The sequence below is a fragment of the Microtus pennsylvanicus genome, chromosome 10, assembly GCF_037038515.1.
Source record: "Microtus pennsylvanicus isolate mMicPen1 chromosome 10, mMicPen1.hap1, whole genome shotgun sequence".
NCBI lineage: Eukaryota > Metazoa > Chordata > Mammalia > Rodentia > Cricetidae > Microtus > Microtus pennsylvanicus.
The window spans coordinates 99,295,576-99,317,765 of NC_134588.1; the positions used below are offsets into that span (position 1 = coordinate 99,295,576).

Consider the following 22,190-nt stretch of genomic DNA (forward strand, 5'->3'; position numbering starts at 1 on the left):
TCTGCGCAGTTAGTCAATACTGCATTTCCTTCAGTGTTTCAGCTAAGTCCATGTTATTAGTGCCTGTCACCACACTTCACATTAAACACTCCAATGCTAACCAAAACAAGTTAATGAATGATTGGTGCTTGAATAACTTAATATGCAGCATTTTGGAATAGCAAGACCTTTAGATTTACACGTTTTTGTTAATATTAAAGGTTTAATAGTATATACCGATGATAACACTCTGGTTTTTCGAGAGAGGGTTCTTTATTCAAATTATTTCCAGGTGCTCCAGTTACTTTTTCTATGTCTCTCAAGCTTTTTTTTTTTTGGGGGGGGGGGGTATTGTACGTTTTTTGGAGACAGTTTTTCTGTGTAGCTTTGGCTGTCTGGAACTCAATCTGCAGACCAGGCTGGCTTCAAACTCAAGAGATCCAACTGCTTCTGCCTCCCAAGTGTTGGGATTAAAGGTGTGTACCTGGGCTCTCAAAGAGTTCTGTCTCAGACATAAGGTGATATAGCAAATCCCTGGATATTACATTTGTATCTGTAAGGTTAATAATAAAGACCAAAAGCAGGTATAGTTTAATGTATTTTAATAGCAAACTTACAGGAACAGCACAGAAGACAGACAACATTAAAAACATGTACTTGCATGTAGGACAACTCAGTTAGAAAAGTATAGTGAATGATGGAATCTACTGTATGATAAAAATGCTACAAACACCATTTAGTTGCCGTCAATAAGAAATTTACTTATTTTAAAAAAATCCAAATGCTGGCATTGTCCAGAAAATTTTAACAGGTTTATTTATAATTTTTATAAAGTTGAACTGTTGAAATGTGTTCACTGAAACATTTTGCTTGCATTAATGCTTTACATCTTGCATTTATATTAAAAATTCACACACAAATGAAAATGGAAAAACTGCCAATACCTGATTTCTGTCCCCTATTTTTCCACTCGCAATCATATACTTAGGTACCTTTTGACCCCATGGAAAAAATATCTAACATTCAGAACTACTGATAACAGGAAGAAGAGGAAAAAAAATTTTTTGAGAATGAAATGTTTCCCCCCTCATAGTGGACTCTTAAGCACGTTCTCCGCGTATGCGGCGTGCTAGCTGGATATCTTTTGGCATAATTGTTACACGTTTGGCATGGATAGCACACAGGTTGGTATCTTCAAAAAGGCCAACCAGATAGGCCTCGCTTGCCTCCTGCAACAACAATAAAGAAAAATTACTATTGTTTCCAACACTTATATAGTAAAACCCTTTAAAAACTTTTTAATCAAAACTTAAATATAATCAAATGTTCACACTAAAAAAAAAATCTACCAAAACTACCCAAAGCACCAAGACACATCAAAGAAACCAATTCTAACATTCCCGCCTTACAAGGGGATTGTATGCAGCCCAGCATCTCTTCAGTAGGGACACCATGGCAGCTGCAATTCGGAGAACAAGTCCCTAGCACATATGATCCCATCTACCTTCTTGTTTATACTTTGTAGTGCTGAGGACTAAACTCAGTACCTTGCTCTTTGTTCTTTTATTTTCTCTCTCTTTCTCTCGTTTTTCGAGGCAGGGTTTCTCCATAGCTTTGTAGAATTGTCCTGGTGCTTACTCTGTAGACCAGGCTGGCCTCAAACTCAAAAGATTTACCTCCCTCTGCCTCCCCTCCCAAGTGCTGGAATTAAAGGCGTGCGCCGCCACCGCCCAGTTTGTCCTTTTTTCAGTTCTACAAGAATACTTAATGGTTCCAGAATACAGCAAAGATTGGTTTACTTTTATCTGTTTAACCAGCTCCAAAGCACTTTCTTCTAAAACCTTAATGCGCAATGACATTTTGTGCCCTCTAGAATGCTGATCCTGTCTCTACCCGCCCCCCCCCTGTCCTGCCCTATTTCACTGTAAGATTCCCCAGGGTATTTTCTTATTCATCCTACCACCTAAAACTTGCTAGCAATATGAACCATTCATTGACACTTGTCATGGAATGTGATAAGGAAGAGAGAACCCAAAGCCTACAACTCACAAATGCTGGCATTATTTGTTCTCTGGGATCCACATGATGGAAGCAGCCAACAAACTACTGCAGGTTATCCTTTGAATGGCATATTAGCATTCACATTCTCACACACACACAAAGAGCTTCATTTTGAAAGATGTTTCTAGGGTTCCTAGGGTAGAATTGGGAGTACAGTGCAGCCTAGTGGCAACCCCTTTCACCAATACTTCCCACAACAAGAATACTTCATAAATACTAACAAATATCAGGCGGTGGTGGCGCATGCCTTTAATCCCAGCACTCAGGAAGCAGAGGCAGGCGGATCTCTGAGAGTTCGAGGCCATCCTGGTCTACAAGAGCGAGTTCCAGGACAGCTCCAAAACTAGAGAAACCCTGTCTCAAAAAAACAAAACAAACAAAAACAAAGGAAGTGAAGAGGAATATGGCTAAACACAAAATATACTCACAGAAAATTTTTACAAATTACTGTGCCGAAGAGGGCTTTGTGTATACTAAGCAAGTCCTCTGTCATTGGAGCACATTCATACTTTTGTCCTTTATGTATGGATTTGGGCGGGAAGGTTTGTGTGTACCAGAGATCAACCTTAGGTACTGTTCCCTCAAGAGCCACTTGCCTGCATGCATCAGGCAGAGATAGACACTGGTGCCTTTGTCAGCTCTTACATTATTTTTCGAGACATAGCTTCTTATTGAAGCTGGAGTCCTCCAATTCAGCTAGGCTGGCAAGTCAGCAAGTTCTAAGGATCTGCCTACCTCCAATTCCCCAGCACTGAGATCATAGACACCATGTCCCTCTTTCAGTGTGTACTGGGGATCTGAACCCAAGTCCTCACTCGTGTATGAGGAGCACTTTAATGATTGAACCATCTTTCCAGTCTCAACTTTGTTTTTTGAGACAAGGTCTGTCTCGGAAATCTGGGACTAGCCAACCAGGTTAGGCAGGCTATCCACTGAGCTCGTTAGCAACACACACACACACACTTAAATTTAGGCCGAGTGCTTTATTTTCTTTATCCTTTATTTTGTATGCTTCTTTTTTATTGTTTTATAGTTGCACTATACATTTTCTCTGCTCCCCTCTCCTCTGACCTCCACTTACTGTCAGTATTTAAAAGCATCTACCACAACGGACAGCTTTTTACATGGATGTTAGAGATTGAACTCAGGCCTTTCATGTTTGCAAGATAAGCACTTAACCAAGCTTTCTCTTCAGCCCCTACTTTCATCCTTTAAGGAATCCTTAGTACCCCACTTTTATAAAAATCTGCCTCCCTGGGGGAATATGTTCTTGTTAATTAAGTTATACTCCAGTTACTTGACACTCATATTGGCCCTATTATGTATCAGTCAGCTTTTACTATCCTTCAGTTAATTTGCTAAGAGATCTCATTCTATGTAATGCTGAACATCCCATATAGATGTTCAGTTTTGCTGGTTTGCTTTTTATACCTAACCCTAATTAAATCTCCAGCTGGGCCTACTAGTTCAGGCTTCTACCTACTTTTGAGGCTGAGGCAGGAGATCACATGTTCAAATCTAGCCTGGACAACTTAGCAAGGCCCTGCCTCAAAAACAGTAACAAAAATCTGTTCTGGGAAGCCAGGTGGTGGTGCACACCTTCAGTCCCAGTACTTGGGAAACAGAGGCAGGTGGATTTCTGTGAGTTCAAGGCCAGAGTGAGTTCCAGGAAAGCCAGAGCTCTGTTATACAACAGAAACCTTGTCTCAAAAACCAGATCTGTTCTGGGGATAAGCATGATTCACAGTATGGCACCGCCCCCCAACTCTTTTCTGTATAATTCACTCATATCTTATATATTCCAAACCAAAATCTTTACTGTTTATAAACTCATTCTTGGGCTGTTCTACAAGTGAAGTAAAAAGTCTAGAAAGTGGGCTAGTGGGATGGCTTAGTGGGTAGTGGCTTGTTGGCAAACCTGACACTCTGAATTTGATTCTTGGAAGCCTACATGGTAGAAAATCAAATCCTCCAACTTGTCCTGACTTTCATATGTACACATGCACAATCGCAAAAAATAGTAACAGTGAGCTAAGTACAACACTGTGGCCTGCTCTCAGGAATTTACAATGTAGAAACCAAAAGAAGTTTCTCAGTAAGAAATCAGTCTATCTTGTTTAACTCAGCATTAGGACGAATGCTCTGTGACTGGTAGCACAAACTTCTAGGAACTAAAGAGGTGTCAGGTTTCTGAGACTATTTGCTTCTAAGAGTTGTGAATTCTGGAAGATTATTGAACTCACAACACACATATATTCCCAATTCTTTTTACCAAATGCTCCCAAATCCCTTTAGCACTAAACTTGTAAAGAGAGCCCAGAGCAGGAAATCTGACTTCTAGGCCAGCCAGGTCTAAACAATGAGACCCTGTATCAAAATAAGATAAAGCACGTTATGACATTAATTTATAACATTTTCTATTGTTTTCTCAGGCTATTTCTCTGTGTAGCCCCAGCTGTCCAGAAACTCATTTTGAAGACCAGGCTGACCTCAAACTCAAGAGATCTGCCTGCCTCTGCTTCCTGAGTGCTGGGATTAAAAGTGTACACTACTACACACAGCTAATCTATAACACTGAATACATTTACGACCTGACTCGTTTCAAAAACTGTCCATTCTTAATATACATTTTAGTTCAAGTTCCCTGACATTTAGGGTAAAAGCTAAGCATTCCATCGGTCAATTCCCAATTACCCGTATCTACCTCTAGGAACTATTTTTATTCCTTCCCTTTAGTTGTGTAGTCATCTCCACAACTCCCAACCTAGCTTCCTTTACTGCTAACCAGGACATAATTCGGTGTAGATAGAGTGCTTACCAGAGAAGCAGAAGACCCTAGATTCAAGCTCCATTTCAGACTGCAAAACAGAAGTACACTGCTCTGTCCCACCTCCTCTACCACTGTAACGCTACTGTGTCTAAGTTATAAAGTACTGTGCAGTGCACAAAAGCAACACCACCCGAGTAATACATAGGATTTGAAGTCATCCAGTTTTAGGGATCTTGGAATGTTGGGGAAGGGTGACAGAGAAGCTATTTTTAAAAGTTAATGATGCAGTTTTAAAAAGATTAATTTGTTATGTGTGGGCGTGTGGGGAGCCTGCTTGTACCTGCTTCACACCCATGCATTCATACCAGTGCCCCCAAAAGCTGAAAAGGAAGAGCATTAGATCCCCTGGAACTGGAGTTACAGGTGGCTGTGAGCTGCCTGATGTAGATGGGAAATAAAGGAAAAACAGCTTTTAACCACCGAGACCATCTTTCCAGTGCCTACAATCCTTTTGTTTTTTCGAGATAGGGTTTTTTCTGTAGCTTTGGAGCCTGTCCTGGAATCTTATTTTGAGACAGGGTTTCTCTTTATAGCCCTGGCTGCCATGAACTTCCTATGTAGACCAGGCTAGACTCAAACTCAAAATATTTGCCTGTCTTACTCTCTTATTTCTTCTTTTTAAAAGACAGAATGACAATATGTATTATTCCAGGTTAGTCTTGAACTAGCTATGTAGTCCACCCTGATGCTGACTAATAACCCTCCTGGAACTATTCATGAGTGTTAGAATTACAGACCAACAAGCCCCATCACGCCCAGCTTAAACTGTATAATTCTAATGCCAAAAATAGAGTAACTTGTTTTTAAGAGACAAGGTTTCAGGGGTATAGCCCAGGCTGGCCTTGAATTTGTATCAACACCCTTGCCTCGGGCTCTCACGTGCTGGAATTATATAGGTTGAGTCATCACAGATTAAAGTGCTGTTTGGAATCCTATCTGCTTCTAGATCCTACTTCAACCAGACTTTTTGTCTTGTGGTACTAGGGCCTTGCATATACAGATAAAGAACAGGACTACTATGTAGCATCTCTAACACTTTCGGAGCTATAATCTTAAAACTAATCTACAAGCGTGCACAAACACATACAATACACACATGAAAAACTTAGAAGGAAGATAAACCCAGTTATCTTACGAAAGGGTCTCACTCTGCATAGTCTTGGCTGGCCTAGAACTCCAGAGACCCAACTGCTTCTACCTCCCCGAGTGCTGGATGAAAGGCCACCACCTCCAGCAAGATCCCTCTTTTGAGCTGGGGGTCGTGACTGGTTAAGAGCGCTTGGCTAGTGGAGGTGAACACCTTTATCCCAGCCCTTGGGAGGTCAGCCAGAGAAACCCCGCATGCGCGCGCACGTGTGTGTGTGTGTGTGTGTGTGTGTGTGTGTAGTTTGCCTATTATGTACAAGGTTTTGGATTTGATCTCAAGCACCACATAAAGCAGGCATGGTAGAGCATGCCTGTGATCCCAGTCTTCAGGTATATGCTGGAGAAGTAAAGTTCAAGGTCACCCTCAACTATACAGCTGGCTATTATTTCAGAATAAACCTAAATAAAAAAAGTTAGTCCACTCAAAAATCAGAGGACACTAAAAAAAAAATTGCACATTTTGCTTAAAATCATTTACTGGTAACTACGAAACCGAATAATATTGACAATGGACATTTACACGTGAATTAATTTAAAAAGACAAGCGTTCTCCCACCAACATGTTTAATAATTTCAACTGAAAAGGCTTTATTATTGGCATGTAAGGATGACGATGATGATAATAATAATAATAAAGGCTGTACTTCCAAGTAGAGTGATGTGTTAGACACAGTCTACTAACAGTAAACAAAAAAAACCCAAAAGCCATTAGTCCTTTTAGGGTTCTTAGAAATTGTGATTTGTTCAGAGAATTTATTTGTTTTTTTTTTTTCAAGAGAATTTATAAGCAGCTATTAAAATATAAATAAAATTCTAAGGAACAGTAGGGGGGGATTTTGGTAGTTGAAATTTCAGTCATTTAATCTACCATGAATTTAATGGATGCCTATTCCTGGAATTGACCAATCAAATGAAGCTTAGCCTAACCACAGAAACAGTTCAACCAATCATATGCCGGAGTGGAAGCCATCATCTATCATATATAAAGCAAAAGCTAGGACAGCAACCCTGAAAATCCTCCAATGGTGCCGCGCAGCAGCGCCCAGCAATCTACCCCGAGCTTTCTGACCATGCTGTTGTTCATATTATTTTGAGAAACAAGGTTAATTATATCTACGCACTTGTCAAGTATTTTTGTGTTAACTTCCATTTTAATCCTGTCCAAAGTATTTTATACACAACTATCTCCAGAATACTGGCCCCAACATTAGAACTAAGGTTAAATTCACACCTTGCTTCCTATTTAATTTGAACTCTACAGTTCCCTTTCAACCTAGTGTTCAGTCCATGTTACTTTACAGACCCACCTGGAATGTAGAATTCTTGAACACTGCCTACTCTATTTAGATATTAAACTACATCCTAATTTGCTTCTTTACATCCGTGAAGACATTTCTTTGTCACTAATGACCAAAGTGACAATAAATAGAATTCTAGTTCTCTATCCTAATGTCCTGCAGCATCCATAAACCAAGCTAGAGTTAAGCACGGTTTTTAATGCAATGCTTAAAAAATTAAATGCCATAACTGTATCAGGCTTTAGAATCAAATTAGGGTTTTAATTTTTATGTGCATAACCTTGAACCATTTATTTAGGTTTCTCAAAACAGGTTTCTATGTGTAACCCTGGCTGTCCTGGAACCCACTGTGTAGACCAGGCTAGCCTTGAATGCAAAGATCAATCTCCCTCAGCTTCCCAAGAGCTGGGATTAAAGGCCACGACTACCCAGCTACCTTGAACCATTTAACCTTTGAATCATACCTCATAGCCTACCTCGTAGGCTTATAACAATAAAGTTACACAAAAACAAAAAAGATGTGTAATTGCTTTTGATACAAATCATAACAAGGGTTTTCCCCACCCATCAGTTTACCTGCAAAGCACCAATAGCCGCACTCTGGAAGCGCAGATCTGTTTTGAAGTCCTGAGCAATTTCTCGCACCAGACGCTGGAAGGGGAGTTTGCGGATCAGAAGTTCAGTGGATTTCTGATAGCGTCTGATTTCACGGAGTGCCACAGTACCAGGCCTTCAAAAGATAACATTAAAGAAGTTGTTACTAAATCAGCATATGACACACAGAAAAGCAGCATTTCAGCAAATTTTCAAAGAATGAACTGCTCAACTAGTCTTCAGTACTGAATTTCACAGATCACTTTTATGATCTGAATATTTAATTCTTTTAAGAGAAAAATCACTTTTAAAAATAAAAAAAGAAAAGGCAGTTAATTAAGCCCTACATTCATTTTTACCTGTACACACACACATCTGAGCTAAATATTACACAACTTTGAGCTGAACATGGTACTGTATGCTTGCAGCACTGGGGAGGCTCGATACCAACCTCATCTACATAATGAGTTTCAGGCAAGCCCAGGTTAGCTGGAGCCCTGCCGTTAAAAAAAAAGACGAGAATATCTTTGCTGTTAGGCTGGCAATAAAGATGGCTTAGAGGCTCCCGTGTTTAAGTGTCACTTTCCTTTGCCGCATCTGTGCCTTAGATTTAATGTCCTAAAAGATTTAGCCCATATAATTTACTACAATTCACTTGACACAGCTGTATTCGTCCTCACTATTCTATCCTCAGTTATGATTACGTTTGAAAACTTGATTTCACATTGTTTCTTCCACATGGAAGAAAACTTTCTAAAATTAAGTCACTGCCCTATTTTTTTTTAACCCCCAAATATTTCTTCTACTGTATGAGCTCTTCACTGTAAAATCTGTTTATGCAAATTTGGGCAACTTGTGCCCTCTAATGGTAGATGTCCTTAACAACAGTGCTTACATCAAAATAAAATGAGGTAATAAAGGAGGGAAAAAAACCACCAAATAACTATGATCAATGGGGACTTTACTGGTCTCCCTAAGGCAAGTTATTGCTTTACAAGTGATGAGGGGCAACCTAGGAAAAATGTGTGCGTTTGTACACACACACATTATATATACAACATATACACAAAATCATTTACGTATATAAAATATGTGTTCATAGTATACACAAAAGTAACCATTTACTAGTTAAAAAATTTAATAATGGCTAGTTAATAGTGTCCTATTATCAGTTGGGTACTGGGCCCCTTTAGACTTTAGATCGGATTACAGCTTCAAAATTTTATCAATAAAACCTGATACCAAGTTACACGTATCCATAAACAAACATGCATATAAATACATATACTAGCGGTAGTAAATATTTAAGACGGAGAAATATCTTTTACCCAAAGCAAAAAGTACGACTGTTACCTACCCATCTTCTTGTTCAAGTGCATGGACATACTGTTAAGACACTTTTTTTCCTACCCCTTTCAAAAATACCTGTAACGATGAGGTTTCTTCACCCCTCCAGTAGAGGGCGCACTCTTGCGAGCGGCTTTTGTAGCCAGTTGTTTCCTGGGTGCTTTACCACCGGTGGATTTACGGGCAGTCTGCTTAGTACGAGCCATGGTATGGGCACCTCCTTACTTACCTACTAGCATAAAAAAAAAAAAAAACCCATCATATCCAACTGAAACATACACATTTTCCTGCCTGAAGCCCCCCCCCCCAACTAATCAGTATAGAGGAGAAAAAAAGCTGTTATATAATTAATCTGAAAGGGCGCGGATCAGGTCTACTACCCAAATATGACTTAAACTAGAAAAAATTGTCAGCATTAATATTCATAATGCCAATTCCAAGCGACAAACGGCCAAAACCAGCGAGACCACTCCAATAGGTTTTGATTCAATTTCTTTAATTAAAGTAGAAATTAGAAACGCCTGCAAACATTCGATCACAAACAAAGTCAAATGAACGAAGCCAAACCACAGAAAAGGTCGAGTCAAATTACAGTAAAAAAAAAAATTAGAAAAAGGTTTCACCCCCCCCCCCGCGCTTGGCAGTTGGATTGCTGTAAATATCTGAAAACATTCTTGAGGTTTGTATCTTTACGGTTATGTTGATAAAAAGGCGTCTCGAAAGACGAGAACAACAGCTATTGCCAGTGAGCATTCCACAAAGCCCGTCCTCCCGGGCTTCGCTATGGAAGCCGACTGCCCCGCACCCAAGCTTAATTAGCGCTCGACACCGACTGCCCGGCCCACCCCAGCACCACATAAACTTTTGGTTTTGCCTCCCCCGGGTCCCTGGGTACCGGGTACCCGACCTGCCCGTCTCAGCCCCGGCGCCCCGCGCTGGCAGCAGGCGACTCGGCTCCCCAAGACTAGCACAAAATGGAAACAATTGCAAACGTATCCGATTCCCTTCCAACCAGACAAACAGCAAATCGTTCGAAAATACCCCATCCCCTGCCACGTGCCGCTCGCCACAAAAATGCAAAAGTTCTTTTTTGTTATTTTGAATTTCATATGCATCAAGTTTCTTTTTCTCCAAAAAAGGCAAAAAAATGTTCTTAAAATCTTTTCTTCCTTCCATTTTAAAATGGGGAAGAGAGAAACGGGGGGGAAAAATATGGTCGGTGACCAGAGAAGAGAGACAAGATGGTGAAGCTCAGCCACAACTGTGGGGAGGCAGCAAAAAGCGAGTTAGCCCGGGGTGGGAAGCGGCGGCGATTTTACCCATTTCGCGCCCGAAAAACTGCGGCCCGGGACCCGCAGGCGGCAGTTGAGGGGCTCGCGCGGGACATGGTGAAGGTCTGGGGTCCCGGGAAGGGGCGGCGGGCGGGATTTCACCGAAGAAAGGGGAGCCCACGGCGCGGGAGGGCGAGCAGGCTCGGCATCGCGGCGGTGCCGCCGCTGGGCTGAGGCGGAGACGGGGGAGCCGCCGCCGCCGCCGCCGCCCGAGGGAGAGGAAAACTCGCTCCCCATCTCCGTTTCTGCGCCAAAAAGTTTGCGGGTCGAGCCCGAGGGACTGTGGGTGCCCTCCGCGGCCCGCTACGAAACCGACGGCGGACCGGGCCGGCTCCGGGAACCCGGGCAGACGGAGAAACTTACCCCCCTTCTCCTTCGGCTGGAGCTCGGCAAGCGAGAGGCGGCGCTGGCGTTAGAGAGCGGCGGCGGCGCGGCGACGGCTGCGAACACAATTGAAAGATGGCTGACACCGAGGCTACCCCCTACACACGCCGCCCCGCCCCGCGCTGCGCGCCAGCCAATCACACACAATGGAGGGAAGGCTCGGCCCCGCCCAGGCCCCCCGCGCGCCCCGCCCCGCCCCTCCCCCCGCGCGCTCGTTCGCTGGCGCGCGCTCGCTCCTCCCCCGCGCGCCGCCCGCCCCTTCCTCCCGCCGCCTTTCGCGGTGTGTACAAACACAAAAGACACGCCGAGGGGCCGCGGGGCCCGCGGAGGCGCCGTCCGCCCCGACACGTCCCCGCCTCGCGCTCCCTTCCCACCGGGTGCGAGCGCCACCGTGAGCCCCCGAAGCCCGGCTTTGGGGTGCAGCGGGGCGAGTGGGGGGATGGGAGGGCGGCACAGGCCGCGGACGAGCGCCCGGCCTGCGGGGGGAGGGGCACCACCCCCGCGCGCGCCCCCGAGGCGCCCGGCTCGCGTGGGGGCGGGGAGAAGGCCGCGGCCGGGCGGTCGCCGCGCCCCAGTGGAAAACGCGCCCTAGCAGGAAGCTGGCAAGTGGAAGCCGGAGAGTCCCGCGCCCACTTTCGGCCCGCGCCGCGCGGCAGGGGCGGGGGACCCGCGGTTCTCTTCCCGCTTTCGCTCCCGGCCAAGCGCGGGCACGTCCGGAGGGTCGGGGCCAAGTCGCCTGAGGACAAGTTGGTCGTCGCGGACTCTCGCCCCGGGGGAGGCGGGGCAGCCAGGTGCCGCCTGCGGGGCAGCGCGGAGAGTGCCAGCGCTTCGCCGGTGGCGGCACCGGGGCCGAGGGACAGGGCTCACCCTCTCTCCCTGGGCCTCGCGACGTTCTTGATGCAAGATGGCTGTGTTTTGTAAGCCTCTGAAACAAAGTGCAGCACAGCTGTAGCTGCCTAGGGCCCGGCTGCCAGGCCGGCCAGAGTGGGCCTTTGAACCGCTTCTCCGTGGGCGGGTTGCTGTAGGAAGAAATCGCGTGACATAGTAGTTTAATGTTGTCAGTTGTAAGAGGCTGAAAACGGCAGGTACGAGGAAAAGCTGCTGTAGGGCTTGCTGTGTTTCCCGCTTTCCCACTGCTCTGGAGCTCGGGCAGCACTGCATAGCTGAAGTTCTCATTAACTGCCCCACAAACATCCGAACCGTCCCCCAGATGGTATTGACCGGGCTCTAAAACTACGTGTGAAGACGTTCGGTAGGAGGGTCATGAAGAAGATCCCAGAGGGTAGGGAAGGAGATAAATTTTATAGATGACCTCTCAAAGCAGTCTCTTCATAAACATTATCCTGAAACAGATCTGTGGTATCAGAAAGGAGAGAAGAATTGGATTTGTCCAAGGTCACATAAGAACAAACCCGGGAGAAACAAAATAATCCAGGCTTCCTGTTTCATTATTATTTAATGAGTGTTAAGTGTTGCTGTGATGAACACATGGAATCTGCGACACTATTCTAAAAGCACATATGCAAAAAAAGCCTGCACTGAACCGCCAGTGAAGAAGCCCTATGGTTTGAGCCAAGAAGCATTCTTTTTTCTATTGCTTGTTTTTGTTTTGTTTTCAGGAAACTAAAATATTTGTTGCTAGATTTATCCCAGAAGGCTGTTGCTTATCAATTGAATCAATCACATCTTCAAGAAATGCTAACGTGTCCTAGATAGTACTCTTTGTATGCTTACTAGGTTTTCCCATGCTTTATTCCTGACTTTAAGCAAGTATTTCTAAGAGATGGAAGTACTGTGTCAGGTGAACCACTTCATGGAGATGGTGGGTTCTCTGAAAGTATCCATCTGTAACACGGAAGTAATATTTATGTGAAGGCAGCACACAGGCTTTTTCTGGGAATATGACTGGTTATCCTTGGTAACTTCAGGAAGTTTTGCAAATTTGTCCTGTATGTATGGCATCCCAGCTCTGGTCGGTATGGTTTTGGAGGGCTGGGATTGTTAGAATGGAATAGCAGCCCTGCCCTGGTTGAGTCTTTCTGTCTCTGGAAGCATTGCCTTGCACAGGAAAGCTGCACTTGGCCAGGGGAGAGGATGCCTCAGAGCCCCAAGAGTGGCGAAAGACTGTAGCTAAGGGAAATGGAGATTGCCCCAGTTAAGGGCAGGCAGGAGAGCTGTTACTGCAAAATAAGTCCCTTTCAAGAAGGATTCTTAAGGGCACTAGTCTGTTCTTTTAAAGGGTCTCCCTGTGTAGCTCTAGGGTCTCCCGTAGCTCTTGGCTTCACCTGGAACTGACATGTAAACCAGCAGCCTGGCCCCCTGCTCCAGAGATCTGTCTCCTTAATGCTGGGCTTCAGGCTACATGCCAGCGCATCCAGCTACCAGAATCCACTTGTAGAGATCAGTTATGGCCTCAACATTTGGAATCTGTAATAATGGGAAGGAGGGTAGTGAAAGCTTTTAAGTTAAAATATTTCTTCTATACCGGTGGTGCACGCCTTTAATCCCAGCACTTGGGAGGCAGGCCTGGTCTACAAGAGCTAGTTCCAGGACAGGCTCTAAAAAAAATTGCAGTGAAACCCTGTCTTAAAAAACGTATATATATATATATATATATATATATATATATATATATATATATTCTAAAATAGACTAGTAATTAGAATAGACTAATTGTAATGGTCTGTCCTGCCCCTTGAAGAGACAAGCCCCACCCATTCCACCCTCCGCTGAGGCAGGCAGATCTTCCTGCTTTCTCCTCTCTTTCAGAGGCAGCTTCTGCCTCGCTCCCTTCTCCCCAGTTCTCCCCTTCCTCTGTCTCTCTGCTCTTCTCCCTTCTCTCCTTCCTTCTTTTCCCTTCCCTTCCATAACCCACTAAATAAATACCCACTTCTTCGCCTACCCTTCTCGGTCTCTCATCATGCAACTCAGTGCCTAGGACCCACTGGCCCTCATGGCCGGCGAACCACTCAGGGTTCCCTACCCGGGTCCCTGCTGCTTTTGTGGCCTTTAGCAGTCTCAGGCCCTGTTGTAATATGGAGCGGCGGCGGGGCTGCGTCCCCAAACACCCCAGCCACCTGGCTCCGGCTAGCTTATGGCCCGAAATAATTACACGGACACTGTATTCTTTTAAACACTGCTCTGGCCCATTTCTAATAATCTATGTAGCGCCCCTAGGTGCGCTTACCGGGAAGATTCTAGCCTAAGTCCATCCTGGGTCGGAGCTGGGGCATGGTGTGCGTCTTCCCTGGAGCAGGTAGCATGGCGTCTCTCTGAAGGCGTCTGCTCTGGAGAGGAGAGCTGTCGAGTCTGACCTCACTTCCTCTTCCTCCCGGCATTCTGTTCTGTTTACTCCACCCACCTAAGGGTGGCCTATCCAATGGGCCTAGCAGTTTCTTTATTCTTAGCCAGTGAAATCAACAGATTGATATATGACACTCCCACATCACTTCCCCTTTTTCTGTTTAAACAAAAAAAAAAAACGAAGGCTTTAACCTTAACATAGCAAAATTACATGTAACAGTTATCAAGTAAAAGTTACATCAGAAACATTTATACATATAACAAAATTGACCTTAAAATCCATACCAATGCAAATTATTCATACCTATATCATTTCCCCCTTTAAATGTAAAAGAACATTTATAAACTATATTTGGGAACATGGGCGCAGTTTTTTCTCTCCAAACTGCTTCCTGCTGAATGGGGGCGTCGTTAATGATTTTAGGGTGTAACCTGTGTGCCAGGTTTATCTCAGTTGGCAGTTGAGCAAGGCAATTTTCTGAAGATGTTCACAGCAACCCTTCAGGAGGACGTGGTCCATCATACCAAATCGGAATAGAAGAAATCCATAGAGTCTCATCCTCTGTGAAAACAAAAGAAGAATCTCTTTTCCAAAGTATCATATCCTTAGATCCAAATTCTGAAATCATACCCTCATGATATCCGTTCTGGTTCCACTGGGCAGCCCATATAATGAAATGTCTCTCTGTACTTAGCTCCTTCACAGTCAAAAATTTTAAAGAAAACACAATGTACATAATCCAGACTCTCTGTGAATTTTTCATCTTTACACGGCTTATTTTTCTTTATTTCTTTTAATCTCTTAACTATCTGTACTCTGTCTTTTTTAAAGACTTTACCTTTTTTTTTTAAACCATTAACTTTATTCTCTATATTCTTTTTCTTCTCTCTCCCAAGCCAACGTACATTCATCCAACAGTGTGACTCATTTAGTGGTCTGAATCTGTCCTATTGTGAATCTGCAATTTTTTACTATCCAGGAGCACTTTTGATTTGCGCCTTTAAATCACTAGGCGCTTAAGAATCTAAGCTGTGACATTCCTAGGTTAACTTTTTGCTTTTTGAGCATATATCTTTGACCTGTAGACCAGGCTGTCTTTGAACTCTCAGAGATCCGCCTGTCTCTGCCTCCCAGGCATTGGGATTAAAGGTGTTTGCTACTACACCTTGAACTCACAGAGATCTGTTTGTCTCTGCCTTCTAGGCACTGGGATTAAAGGCGTGTGCTACCACACCTTGAACTCACAGAGGTCTATCTCCCTCTGCCTCCCAAGTGTTGGGATTAAAGGTGTGTACTAAGACACACAACAACTCTTCCTTTTTTTGTTTTTTGCTTTAAGAACTTTAACTTTCAGCTTGCATATATTTTTAACACACTTTAAACCATTCAGAAATTTTCTCTGTCTTTGAATCTCTCTTTTTCTGACCACATGAGTCTTTAATTTGCCAAGCAATCTCAGTAGGACTAAAGGCGTGGCTTTGCCAGCTAGATCCAGTCCATTCCTTAGCTTTCCAGCCTCATGGCAGAAATACAGGCTGCAGCCTTGTTTATAGCCACACCTCTATGGCATTCAAGGTCCCTGCCAGCCAGCAAGCTACAACAGACAACACTCAAATCCTCTCTCGGTAGCCGGCCCTCCTGCCTCAGACAGTCAGAGTTTTCCCTGGCAGGATGGCCCAGAAAGCCGGCATTTTTAAGCGGCGCAGCTTTTTTTTTTTTTGCTATGGCTGAAAACCGAAAAGCACGCGTTCAGCTTTTCGTCAACACCGTTTAAGTGTTTCGTGGCAGGACCTCTTAATGAGCTGCAGGCTTTGCAGCTAAAGCCGAGTCAGGAAGCCTCTTGGGGCTACCAGGTAGGAGCAGCACTCAGCACTTTAATTCTGAGACTGAGCGTGCAGCACAGAAATTCTTTTCATCCAAGTTACATCCAAATCTGACATGCAGAGCACTGCGCAGTCTGAAAACACGTCCCTGTATGGCGGCAGGAATCTGCCACGCTCTTCCGCCTGCCTAAGCCTGATTCTGCCTTCTGCCCAGGAGCAGGCGGGGAGCTCTGAGTCATCGTCAAGGTCTCAGAGCACTCTCCTTCCGATCCCGAGCGGGAACACAAACATAAAGCCAGAGTTTGCACTGGCGGCACAGCCCCAGGAAGCCACGCTTTGAAATGACACAGCGTTTTTTCTGCTGCTGTTGCCGAATCAGGAAATCTCTCTACAGCACGCCACCAACAAACAGCAAAAATCTGTGCTAAACTCTCTCTCCATTATTTTTAAGCCTTCTCAGGTTTTTTAAGTGGGTTTAGTTAGCCACACGTCTGGGCGTCATTTGTAGTAATATGGGGCGGCGGCGGGGCTGCGTCCCCAAACACCCCAGCCGCCTGCCCTGCCCGGCTAGCTTATGCCCCAAATAATTACACGGACACTGTATTCTTTTAAACACTGCTCTGGCCCATTTCTAATAATCTATGTAGCGCCCCTAGGTGCGCTTACCGGGAAGATTCTAGCCTAAGTCCATCCTGGGTCGGAGCTGGGGCATGGTGTGCGTCTTCCCTGGAGCAGGTAGCATGGCGTCTCTCTGAAGGCGTCTGCTCTGGAGAGGAGAGCTGTCGAGTCTGACCTCACTTCCTCTTCCTCCCAGCATTCTGTTCTGTTTACTCCACCCACCTAAGGGTGGCCTATCCAATGGGCCTAGCAGTTTCTTTATTCTTAGCCAGTGAAATCAACAGATTGATATATGACACTCCCACATCAAGGCCCCCCGCTGCCTGCTGCCACTTGGGGGACCTGCAGTGTTTCTGCCGCTACGCCCCTCAGGGAATCCGCAGCATTTTATTTTTACCATTACACTAATATTAGAATAGACTAAATATTTGCTTACAAATGAAAGGATAGGATGAATTGCCAAAGCTAGTGTGTGTGTGTGTGTGTGTGTGTGATGGTGCTTGACAGTAATCCCAGCAGTCCAGAATCAGATACAGAAGAAGGATGGTTGGGAGTTTAAGGCTAGCCTGATCTACATAGGGATACTCTATATCGAAAATACAAAAACAAAGAATGTCAATCACTGTTTATTCTCCTTTGTCTGCTGTTCACCAGGCACAAAGAATACTGCGTTACCTTTGGAAGATGTTTCTGGACACCACTCTTCCTTGTTGTGCTGATTTAAATCTATCATTTATTTTCTTCCTGTTTTCTGCTAGAAAGAATATAAACTCTAGACTAGAAATAGTTTTGTCTGTTTCTTCTACTGATGGAGCATTAGCCCACTGCATACACACTAACACACTGGAGCCCCTTTTCTGCTCACCCACTCCCATGGAAGTTGTTTGTCATACACAGTAGATGAAATTGTATAAATTACTCCTATGTACCCATTTTATTGACTGACGACTAACTTTGTGTTCCATCTGCACTGTTTTTGCTTTGATGGGTTCTCACTGTGCAGCTCAGTCTGGTCTTGAACTCAGGATCCTCTGCCTCAGTTTCTGGTATGCACCACCCAGCTCCAGTGAACCTTTTGACTGTCTAACCTTTAGCTTCTCCTGTGGTCGCACTTTGTTGAAAAACGTGGGTCATTTGTCCTATGGCCTCAGATCCTCACCTTTCTCCAAATCTCTCTCCTTTTGTCTTGCCCAGAGATAGTAGTCATCTGTGTGAGTGTTCAATCTAAAAAGTGCAGACTCCTCCTGGGTAGTCCTCTGCCTTCCTGTGAACTTTCTGTTTGAGACAGAATCTCACGTTGGCCAAGCAGCTTCACTGAACCTCCTGTCTCTACCTCCCAAGTGCTGGGAAACGTGTGCCAACACACCTGGTTTTACTTGGTGCCAGGGATGAAACCCAGTGCTTTGTCCATTTGTGCAGGGAAAGCACTCTACCACCTGAGCGCCACCCTCATCTCTGTCCTCCCTTTCTTTTCTTAGTAAATGCCACTGTGGTATGGGATGGGTTTTAACACTAAGACCCTGACTTTGATTCCCAACAAAACATTTTTTCCCTTGAGACAGGTTCTGGCTGTTCTGGAACTCGCTCTAAAGACCATGCTGCTCTTGAACTCAGATCCATCTGTCTCTGCCTACTGAGTGCTGTGACTAAAGGCGTGCGCCATCGGGTGACACCACTGCCTGGCATGGGTACTAGTGGCGCACGCCTTTAATCCCAGGACTCCAGAAGCAGAGGCAGGCAGATCTCTGTGAGTTCGCGGCCAGCCTGGTCTACAGAGAGTTCCAGGACAGGCTCCAAAACTACAGAGAAACCCTGTTTCAGAAAAGAAAAAAAAATCCTTTATTTTTTTTTAATGTGTACTGATGTTTTGCCTTCTTGTATGTCTGTGCACTGTGTGTATGCAATGTCCCAGCTCAAGAAAAGCAGGAGTGTAACTCAATGGGAGAACACTTATGTAGATTGCAGGGGTTCCTCGATTCTATCCCAGCACTCTAAGAAAGAGAGGAAGAAGGAAGGAAGGTGGGGAAAAAGAAGAAAATAAGCAGGTTCAGTAAGTCTAACTTTTCTTGTGGGCAAAGGAGGAATTGAATTTCCTTGGTAGACTCGAAAATGAAACCAGAGATCAGCAGCCACAGAAACAAGAACCTGGCTTTACCTGGGACCTCAAAAAAGTATCTGGCACTGTTTTCTTTGTCCAAGCAACTGTGTCCTCATTTTTTCCTAGTACCAAAACAGAAAATGAGGGCTGGCTGAAGAGATGGTTCAGTGGTTAAGAGCTTTTGCTGTTCCTCCAGAGGACCCAAGTTCAGTTCTCGGTACCCATATCAGGTGGTTCTCACCTGTTTGTGATTCCAGCTCTCGGGGATCCAATTCCCCCTTCTCCCTCTGCAAGACATCTGCACACAGTGGTATATACAAACACTACAATGAGCTGGGGGTGATGGAGTACATTTGTAATCCCAGTACTTGAGAGCCTGAGGCACGAGGATCAGGAGTTTGAAGGAAGGCAGCCCTATGCAGTGGCACATGCCTGTAACCTGAGCGCTTAGGAGGTAGAGCCAGCCTGGACTACATGAAACCCTGACTCAAGATCTCTACCTTCAAAAACATTAGAGGATAAGGCAGGTGTGGTATCCAAGCTACTCAGGAGGACCAATAGTTCAAGGCTGGCCTGAATTAAAACTGTCTCAAAGAACAATACAAACATCTAAACCAGGACTACAGACTGGTTCAGTGGGTTAAAGCCCTTGCCAGCAGGCATGAGGACCTGAATTCAGATCCCCAGCACTCAGCAGCACATTTGTAAATGGGGAGGCAGAGAGAGGCAGGTCCCTAGAGCTCCCTGAGCAGTTAGTCCAGTTAGACTGGTGAGCTTCAGGTTCAGGGAGAGACTGTCTCAGAAGATAAGGTGGAGAGCAACTGAGGAAGACTGGACTTTGAGCTCTGCCCTCTGCACTCAGCCCTGTACACAGATGCGTGTGTTTATCATGCACTTGCACACAACAGAACGCCTGAAACCACATATGTTAGCTCACACTATATCCATAGGATTAAAAATCCTTCCTTCCCTCTCGCCCTTTTTTTTTCTGACAGAGTCTTGCTATGTTGCCCAGTCTGGTTTAGAACTCAAGATCTTACTGCCTCAGGCTCCAACATGTTAGTATTATAGGCATGTGCCACCACAACTGGCTTTTTACAGGCTTTTATTTGATTAAGGTTGATCAAAGTTATTAGAAATACATGTTTTAAATCTTAAAATGATGACATTTAATATTTTTTAGCTAATAAGAATTTATAAATGTTTGAAAAAATGTTCAGCTTCTTTAGTTATCAGAGAAATGCAAATTAAAACTGTTTTGAAGGCCACTGAGATGGTTCAGTGGGTAAAGGCACTTGCTGTCTAGCACAAAGACCTGGTTTTATCCCCAAGAGAGGACCAACTCCCAGAGGTTGTCCTTTGACCTCCACATGTGTGCCGTGCATTATCTCCTGTATCTTCAAGCATGTGGGAAAAATTGAGCACTCTTGGGATCACCAACCTTGTGTCCAGCCCCTGTTTGTCTTAGGCATGCTTAGAAACTCTGCTATACACTGCCAGAATGGTACACATTGTGTCTTCAAAGTGACATCTTTTTTTTTTTCAGTTTTTTGAGACAGGGTTTCTCTGTAGCTTTGGAGCCTGTCCTGGAACTAGCTTTTGTAGCCCAGGCTGGCCTCGAACTCACAGGATCAGCCTACCTCTGCCTCCCAAGTGCTGGGATTAAAGGCAGGTGCCACCACTGCCCGGCTTCATAGTGACATCTTTTAGGTACTTGGTGACTTCTCCAATATGCATACCCTTGTAGGCCCTAGCAGTTTCTCTGAAACTTTTTCCCCCCTGAGACAGGGTTTCTCTGTGTAATAGTCCTGGCTGTCCCGGAACTCTCTCTGTAGACCAGGCTGAGATCCACCTGCCTCTGCCTCGTGTGTGCTGGAATTAAAGGTGTTAGCCACCACCGCCTGATATTCTTAAGGTGAATCCAAAGATTTGAACCCTGGCTGTCCTGGAACTGGCTCTATATATCGGGCTAGCCTCGAACTCAGAGATCAGCCTGCCTCTGCCTTTCAAGTGCTGGGATTAAAGGCATACACCACCACCGCCCAGTGCTTGTGTGGTGTTTTACAGACTGAACTATCTCCCCAGCCCTTGAACCCATATACTCAAGAATTTAAATGATGACATAGCATTAAAGCTCTTGGGCTAAGAGTATATTTCAGCAGTAGAGTATGTGCCCTGGGTCCAGTTCCTCACATAGGGGAATAAAAGCTGCAGTAATTGTGTTTGCTTGCTTGCAGTAACTTTAAGAAGGAATAGTACCTAGACAGAAGAACCATGGTTCTTCTGTAAGGAGGGTGACTAATAACACATTTAACATGGGTCCAAAGTAGTGGCACTTGGTAAACATCCCTGCCTTCTTTCCTTCTTGACATGTAGAGGTTACTATTCCACAGGCACCAGAGATGCCATGGACAGGCTGACTAGTGGAAGACTCAACCACCGGCTCCTGGAGCTCAGTCATTCTGCTTCCTTTAAACATGGTTTTCAGAGCTACCAAATGAGACCAAAGGAAGCTATGTGAGATATTGTTGTGTTTCCTTCTTCTTCTTCTTCTTCTTCTTCTTCTTCTTCTTCTTCTTCTTCTTCTTCTTCTTCTTCTTCTTCTTCCTCCTCCTCCTCCTCCTCCTCCTCCTCCTCCTCCTCCTCCTCCTCCTCCTCCTCCTCCTCCTCCTTCTTCTTCTGTAGTAATAGGAGCGGTGGCGGGGCTGCATCCCCAACACCCCAGCCGCCCACATGGCCCTGAAATAATTACACAGACACTGTATTCATTTAAACACTGCTTGGCCCTTTAGCTTTAGCCCTTACTGGCTAATTCTGATATACCGATCAACCCATCTCTAATAATCTGTGAACACCGGTCTTACCGGTAAGATTCTAGGTCGGAGCTTCATCGCGTGTGTCTGCCCGGGAGCGGGGCATGGCGTCTCTCTGAGGCGTCTGCTCCCGAGAGGAGAGCTGTGGAGTCTGAGCTCACTTCCTCTTCCCAGCATTCTGTTCTGTTTCCTCCTCCCACCTATCTTCTAACCAATGAGGACCAAGCAGCAGTTTCTTTTTATTTAACCAATGACCTTCCTCCATCATTCTTCTTCTTCTTCTTCTTCTTCTTCTTCTTCTTCTTCTTCTTCTTCTTCTTCTTCTTCTTCTTCTTCTTCTTCTTCTTTTCTCCTTCTCCTTCTTCTCCTCTTCCTCCTCCTCCTCCTCCTCCTCCTCCTCCTCCTTCTCCTCTTCCTCCTCCTTCTTCTCCTCCTCCTTCTTCTTCTCTCAAGACAGGGTTCTCTGTATAGCCCTGGCTGTCCTGGAACTCACTCTGTAGACCAGACTTGTCTCTTCCTCCCTGTGTGCTGGGATTAAAGGTGTGCACCACCACTGCCAGCAGC

The 22,190-nt window shown here is 44.9% G+C and overlaps 1 protein-coding gene across 2 annotated transcripts; it reads right to left on the bottom strand.

The window, feature by feature from the left end:
* Positions 1 to 564: 564 nt before the first annotated feature.
* H3-3a (H3.3 histone A) lies at positions 565 to 11,069 on the bottom strand. 2 transcript variants are annotated; one of them, XM_075989322.1, is made up of 4 exons: positions 10,950 to 11,069; positions 9,334 to 9,484; positions 7,891 to 8,044; positions 565 to 1,208 (listed from the first exon to the last, which is right to left on the bottom strand). In XM_075989322.1, exons 2-4 carry the CDS (start codon positions 9,459 to 9,461, stop codon positions 1,080 to 1,082), a joined length of 411 nt encoding a protein of 136 aa, XP_075845437.1. In that variant the 5' UTR covers positions 9,462 to 9,484; positions 10,950 to 11,069; the 3' UTR covers positions 565 to 1,079. The 2 variants fall into 2 exon arrangements, with proteins under 2 accessions (XP_075845437.1, XP_075845436.1); XM_075989321.1 differs by having other exon boundaries at positions 9,334 to 9,487; positions 10,950 to 11,068.
* Between the last annotated feature and the right edge of the window lie 11,121 nt (positions 11,070 to 22,190).